The sequence below is a fragment of the Nipponia nippon genome, unplaced genomic scaffold (genome assembly GCF_047370975.1).
Source record: "Nipponia nippon isolate SJK-2023a ecotype South Korea unplaced genomic scaffold, ASM4737097v1 scaffold_28, whole genome shotgun sequence".
In the NCBI taxonomy this organism is placed as follows: domain Eukaryota; kingdom Metazoa; phylum Chordata; class Aves; order Pelecaniformes; family Threskiornithidae; genus Nipponia; species Nipponia nippon.
The window spans coordinates 5,777,040-5,782,893 of NW_028262345.1; the positions used below are offsets into that span (position 1 = coordinate 5,777,040).

General features: G+C 39.4%; 1 protein-coding gene across 3 annotated transcripts; it reads right to left on the reverse strand.

Moving 5' to 3' along the window:
* Window positions 1-2,271: 2,271 nt before the first annotated feature.
* BTG4 (BTG anti-proliferation factor 4) lies at window positions 2,272-4,641 on the reverse strand. Of its 3 annotated transcripts, none has more exons than XM_009460666.2 (5): window positions 4,511-4,641; window positions 3,983-4,184; window positions 3,252-3,389; window positions 2,876-3,071; window positions 2,272-2,719 (listed from the first exon to the last, which is right to left on the reverse strand). In XM_009460666.2, the coding sequence occupies exons 2-5, from the start codon at window positions 4,153-4,155 to the stop codon at window positions 2,543-2,545; spliced, it is 684 nt and encodes a 227-aa protein (XP_009458941.1). In that variant the 5' UTR covers window positions 4,156-4,184; window positions 4,511-4,641; the 3' UTR covers window positions 2,272-2,542. The 3 variants fall into 3 exon arrangements, with proteins under 3 accessions (XP_009458941.1, XP_087619585.1, XP_087619584.1); XM_087763459.1 differs by having other exon boundaries at window positions 3,983-4,215; XM_087763458.1 differs by having other exon boundaries at window positions 3,983-4,220.
* Window positions 4,642-5,854: the final 1,213 nt, after the last annotated feature.

Below are 5,854 nucleotides of genomic sequence, written 5' to 3' on the forward strand. Positions count from 1 at the left end.
TGTTAAAAAAAATATTTTTTAAACTAATGTATCACTCCACTACATATTCTGAAACCTCTGCAGACATCAGCTGATATTTACACTTTTCTTCCTACTTTACAAGACAGTGAAAGCTATAGATATAATCAACCCAAGTAACTGTATGTACACAATTACACATCAAGAGATATTATCTCCGCCACTGAAAGCGACTTGCCCAGACAACCTTTACTTGTTCTGAAGTCACCATATTTCAGCTGCTCTGTAGTACCACCTATACAGGAATGCACATCCTGCACTGTCAAAGACTAGCCCTGCTCTTAAGCTTGGAGAGACAGTCTTTCCTGCTCCCAAATTCAAGAGCCAAACCCTGAAACACATGAAACACTCAGTATTCGCTGACCAATGAAACATTACCTCTCCTCTGTCCACCACAGCCTCTAGTTTAGGTAAAAAGCAAGAGGGGAAAGGGCAGAGTCACCTAAGATCCTTCCTTTCCCGCCAGTAGAATTCATGGAGGCACAGGACAAGATTCAAATTATTTCATGAGTCACTGAATACCCTCAACACTAATGCTGTTACCTCATTATACCTCAAATATTCAACACTGAGAAGTAGTTGGATTATTATAACTTCACAAATTATGTATCCATTCCATTCTCTCAGAATTGCTCAATCAATTGTTCACACCTTCACCCTATACACAGATGCTTATTTTGATCTTACAGGAAAAAACCCACTGCTGATTACAATACAGGGATTAAGCTGCTAGAGTGCAAGTTCTAGTATCAAAGCTGCAAGAATTAGTTGGAAACACTGCTTCTGACCTACACTAATGAAGAAGCCTCTCCTCACATCTTATTTACTCAGTTTAATCAACACCCCACAAATTGCAGTATTCACACATAGGAAACAGACTTTAAAATGAAGTCTTCTAAAAAGGAAGTTATCTCTAGTTATAGGAAGTGTAGGATTTTTACTTTTTGCATGAGTGATCTACTGAACCCTATTAATATCAAGTTGATTGCAAAATTTTGTGCAAAAGTACGTGTGACCAACGTGGGTTTGTTCTGAAGAAATACAGACCAAGTGGTGGTGAAGAGAGACATAACTGTGAGAATAGTTGATTACAGCCCTTGGCCTCCTGATTCCTTCCATCCACACCATATTTGAAAGGTAAGCTAGGATACAGTTTATTGAGCATCTATGGCTTGACACAGCAAATGCTAGCTTTTCACACCTACTATGAGATTTTAGCTAAAATCTATATGCAGTTTTAATTCTTTCTCTTGGGATTCACTTATACAGGTAGCCCTCCAGTCTTGAACTGGCTCCTAATTATCTGTTTTTACAGGATAAAACACACTTCTGCTTCAGGGCTACTTATTAGCAGTTGGTTCCTCCCCCCCCCCAATTGCTTATTAGGTAATAATAATCAGGCTGCAGCAATTAGAAATGGCTGCAGTAAGTGACAGCCATAGGTATTTACATGAGCTAGTTTTGTCAAAACTAGTTTGTTTAGCATTTTGACCAGATTAACCAGCAAGACAGAAGCTATTGCCATCACTTCTGTAACCCTTATGCCCCACAGTTCAATCAGCAGGCAACAATGGAGCAGATGACAAGTAGAAGCAGTAGGAAGACATACTGCAAGCCAGAGCAAAGTTACATTGACTCTGATTGTTTGAGACTACATGTTTTACTCATTAGTGGAAACAATATCCCAGAGCATAGCTTTGAAGCCCAGTAGTATTCCAGTGAGTCCTTTTCCACTGAAAGGGGAGTCTCCATCTGTCTGGAGTTCTGGACTAGCTAGAAGACAGTTTGACTTAAGCTGTCCAGAGCTATGAGAAAAGCTTCCTATGGGCCACAGTACCATAAACTGGCAGGCTAGCCAGTTATATAACAGCTCCATCATTCTACAAGGTGATAAGTTAGCTTACAGCTGTGAAAAGCTACAACACCATGTATTCACCCCTCTTCTGCACACAACTGTGTTCTTCTGACAGGTAAGCTATAGTCCAGAGGCAAAAGCCTAGCTGGAGCCACAAGAGAGTCTTTCCCAGCTGCATATACCAAAGCTTCACTCAAGAGGGAACATAGAGGTGATTCTGCTTGTGAGGTGTAAATGTTTTGCTCACAATGCAGCTGCCCTTGCTACCTTTGCCAGAAGGAAGCAGACTACCATTCAAAGCAACTTGGAGGATGTTTTTAATCTTCCTTGACTTGCTTGTGTTTTCACCAAAAAGCTTTTTAATTCCCTTCAGGGCACTAATAGCAGATCAGACGGCTTTTAAAAAAAAAAAAAAACATGAGTAGATTTATTGATATATGCATTTCCTTTTTAACTTACAAGTATCACATTAATTTTCAATCTTGTGTTAACATTAATAAAACATTTAAAAGGTTATATAATAAAACCCCAAAGTTTCAGATGTACAAAGTAAGACACAGGAATTAGACAGCAAGTGCTTTCTGTTTTTATGAAACTTTGTAGTGCCAGCCTTCATCCCATACCATAGCTCAAGTGTTTCAACAGCCTGTAACAGGTGCAGCCACAGATCTACCGCTTGGTATTGATCCAGTGATATCTGTCAACACGCGGTCCTGTGAAAGCACCTATTGGCCTGTAGACTTTGTAACCCCTGTGCTGGGTATAGTATGAGCCATCAGTCATATAGGTCTTCCTATGAAGATACTGAGACCAGGGCTGTACGGGTGCCTTGCCGTAGTCACTGAACTAAACAGCAAGAAATGAGATAATGTTAAAATGTGTTTGGGAAAGAGGGGAGATTAGTCTGGCCATCAATTAAGTCTATTGCATTCCTTGATAAGGGAACCTAGAGGGCAGATGCTAGCTCTTACTGAAAGCCACATGCCATTACCACACGCTTACCTGGTAGACACTGTTAGGATTGCTGACAGTAGGGATAGCTTTTGGCTCCTTGTTGAAGCTCTCCTCATCTGAAGAAATACCAGAATGATAGTCTAGTGCTGCTCTGTCAACAGCATAGCTGATCTGCTGAGAAAGCTCTGGGTTCTCCTCCCCTTCAAAGTGTGCAATTGTGAAGGGCCGGTTCTTCTCACCATATCTGAAAGCGACTGTATTTGTATAACGCAGCTCTGCACTAGCAGCATGGACATCTGTTAGTAGTCAGCTGACACTAGTAAGTAAGTACACCCTCAGACACTAAGACTCAAGTAACAGGCTTGAAGTTGATCAAGTTTGTACGGGGTACTTGACATGTGCTAGTCACAGCTCCTCAACTCACCTGCAACACACCTCAAATGGATCAACCCATAGTGTCATCTCTTTTGGCAAACCAAGCTTATTAAAGTCCACATTACTCTCCACACAAGCTTGCTCCAGTAGTGGATCTCTTGTCTGATGCTTGTTTATCCTTATACACCTAGGTAAAAACAAAGTGCAGGTGCATATAAGATTTCACTGCAACTTTGCAAGTTCTGCTCATACAGAAGCACACTTAAGTTCACTATTTTTTTCTTAACACGCTTAGCCTGTTGATACAAGTTCTCACTTACAACCCTAACCAGTAAGCCTGGCAAGCTGATTTATAAAGCCAAACAAGGTTGTGTTTGGTTTAAACACAAAAATTACTGATCAAGTGAGTTGCTGCATTAAGAGAATTAAAAGTAGTTACAACAATTCCACAAGTCAGTTTAAGACCACTTGAATTCTGTATTCAAGAAGCCAGAGGGCTACTCAAGACACTTTGCACATATTGTCTGAAGATTTCCACCTCAGCTCTTTAGTCATACCTACACAGGCACACACTGTGAAACCACTTTCAAAATAAGTGCATCTTTATCAGTTAATAACACTTCTTCCCTCAAGCTTAAGGGATAGCTAAGTGGTTTTCTTTCAATTTAGTGTCACTTATTTCCAATTTAAGGGCTCCAGGCAATGAAAGGGTACTCACTGCATCTTGCATGGCATGCAGAGGCTCCATTCCCCCTCCCCATCTACTAAGAGTCCTCTTACCTGAAGGCTTGTCCTCTGGATGGATTGTCCAAGTACCAGTGATTCTTATACTTTTCAAACAGTATTGTTGTCAGCTTAGCTGCAAATTTCTCCATTTTATGCTTGCTCAGCTTGTCTTCCCTTTTCACTAGCCTTGTGATGAAGAAGACTGTGGCAGCAATTTCATCTTTCATTTTAAATTGAAGCGCACAGGGTGCTTTAGCTGTTGGATAGTCATCAGTAGAGATGAGACACTACACTAGAGAGATTTAATAACATTAAGGTACTATCAAGTTCCGAGGACAGATATTGCAAAACGTGCATAAGCCATGACAGATGGAGCCTAGCTAAGCCCAATTGCCAAACAACTGGTAAATTTACTTCCAGGTAGTGAAACTAGAAGGCACTCAGGCTAAGTAAGTTAACACAGTATTAAAAAAAAAAAGTTTAAAAGATAGTACTCCTTATTTTATATCACTTACATATTACAGTCAGCAGTTTTTACAATTACATAGTTCTTTAAAATACAATGAAGACCACAAACATTACCTTCTCAGACCACAGTTGTTGAAAATCTGAGATATGCTTTATCAACAGCTTCAAAGAGTCACCAAGTAAACAGATCTAATGCTACAACAAGCTGTATCACTCACATAAGGGAGAAAAAAACAACATCCAAATCCTTCTTCCTTTAGTATAGCTTGCTTAGGGTTTATATAGAACAGGAAATCATGTGGCTCTGAGGAATGTAACACTATTCAGGTGTGCACCATTAGACTAACTACCATGCTGGTTTCAAAGCTATTTCCAACCTACTTGGTTTTATTCCAATATCAGCTCCTTCTTTTAGGGTATATTTAATTGATTCAGTACTGTATTCTGTTGTGTCCATCAGTCTATCTCATAAACATCCGTGAAATATTTAAGTGAAATATTCACCATGAGTAAAATAATACCAGGCTTATTAATTAACTATTAAAATTGCACTTGACTGCTTCCAGCAGGCTTTACACAACACACTTTCCTTATGAAGCCCTCACATTTGGTATTTTTTATTTTGAAAATTGCATGACTGTTTATCATAATATTAATCTTCCTAGTGTTCTATATAAATGTTCACATTATTAGTATAGCTTTAGTTTATTTTTGAGGCATTTCATACAGAGTGTGAATGGCTTTGTGGAAGAGTTCATACACAAGCAGTTTCTCAAATGTGAGTGTTTCATTGCTTAAAACTTCAGGCAATAATTAGCTGGGGTACATTCAGAGAACAGCTGATGTGTTCTTTTTTCCCTTTGCTGTCTCAGGAAGTTGTGCCTCCAGTGTCAGATATCAGGAACTGTAAAGACAAAAGAACAAATTAAGGTAAAAAGAGATGACTATTTAAACTGGCTTTTAATTTGACTGTAGATGTTGCAGCCAAGCAATTCAAGTGCCTACATTTCAGTCTTGTGAATAGATTGTGATACAAGACAGGGGATAAGAAAAATAAAGCACGAAGGCACAAATTTACAGAAGTACACATCTTTGCAGAAGTGTATCCTAAACCCTAAACCTCAGGCATTGGAACAGGCTGCCCAGGGAACTGGTTGAGTCTCCATCCCTGGAGGTATTTATAAGAAGGCTAGACGTGGTGCTTGAGGACATGGTTTAGTGGTGGACTTGGCAGTGCTGGGTTAATGGTTGGACTCGATGATCTTAAGGGTCTTTTCCAACCTTAACGATTCTATGATTCTATGAATTTCTGGCTATTTCTGGATTTCTTTTCTCCTCCACTCACATAGTTAGTTCCTTGCTCTTCACAGTTTCTTTCTGCATCACAAAAGAAGACTTACCAAGGCATTTAGTAGAAACTCTGGGTTTAAGGAATGATTAATAAATTACAAAAAAAAA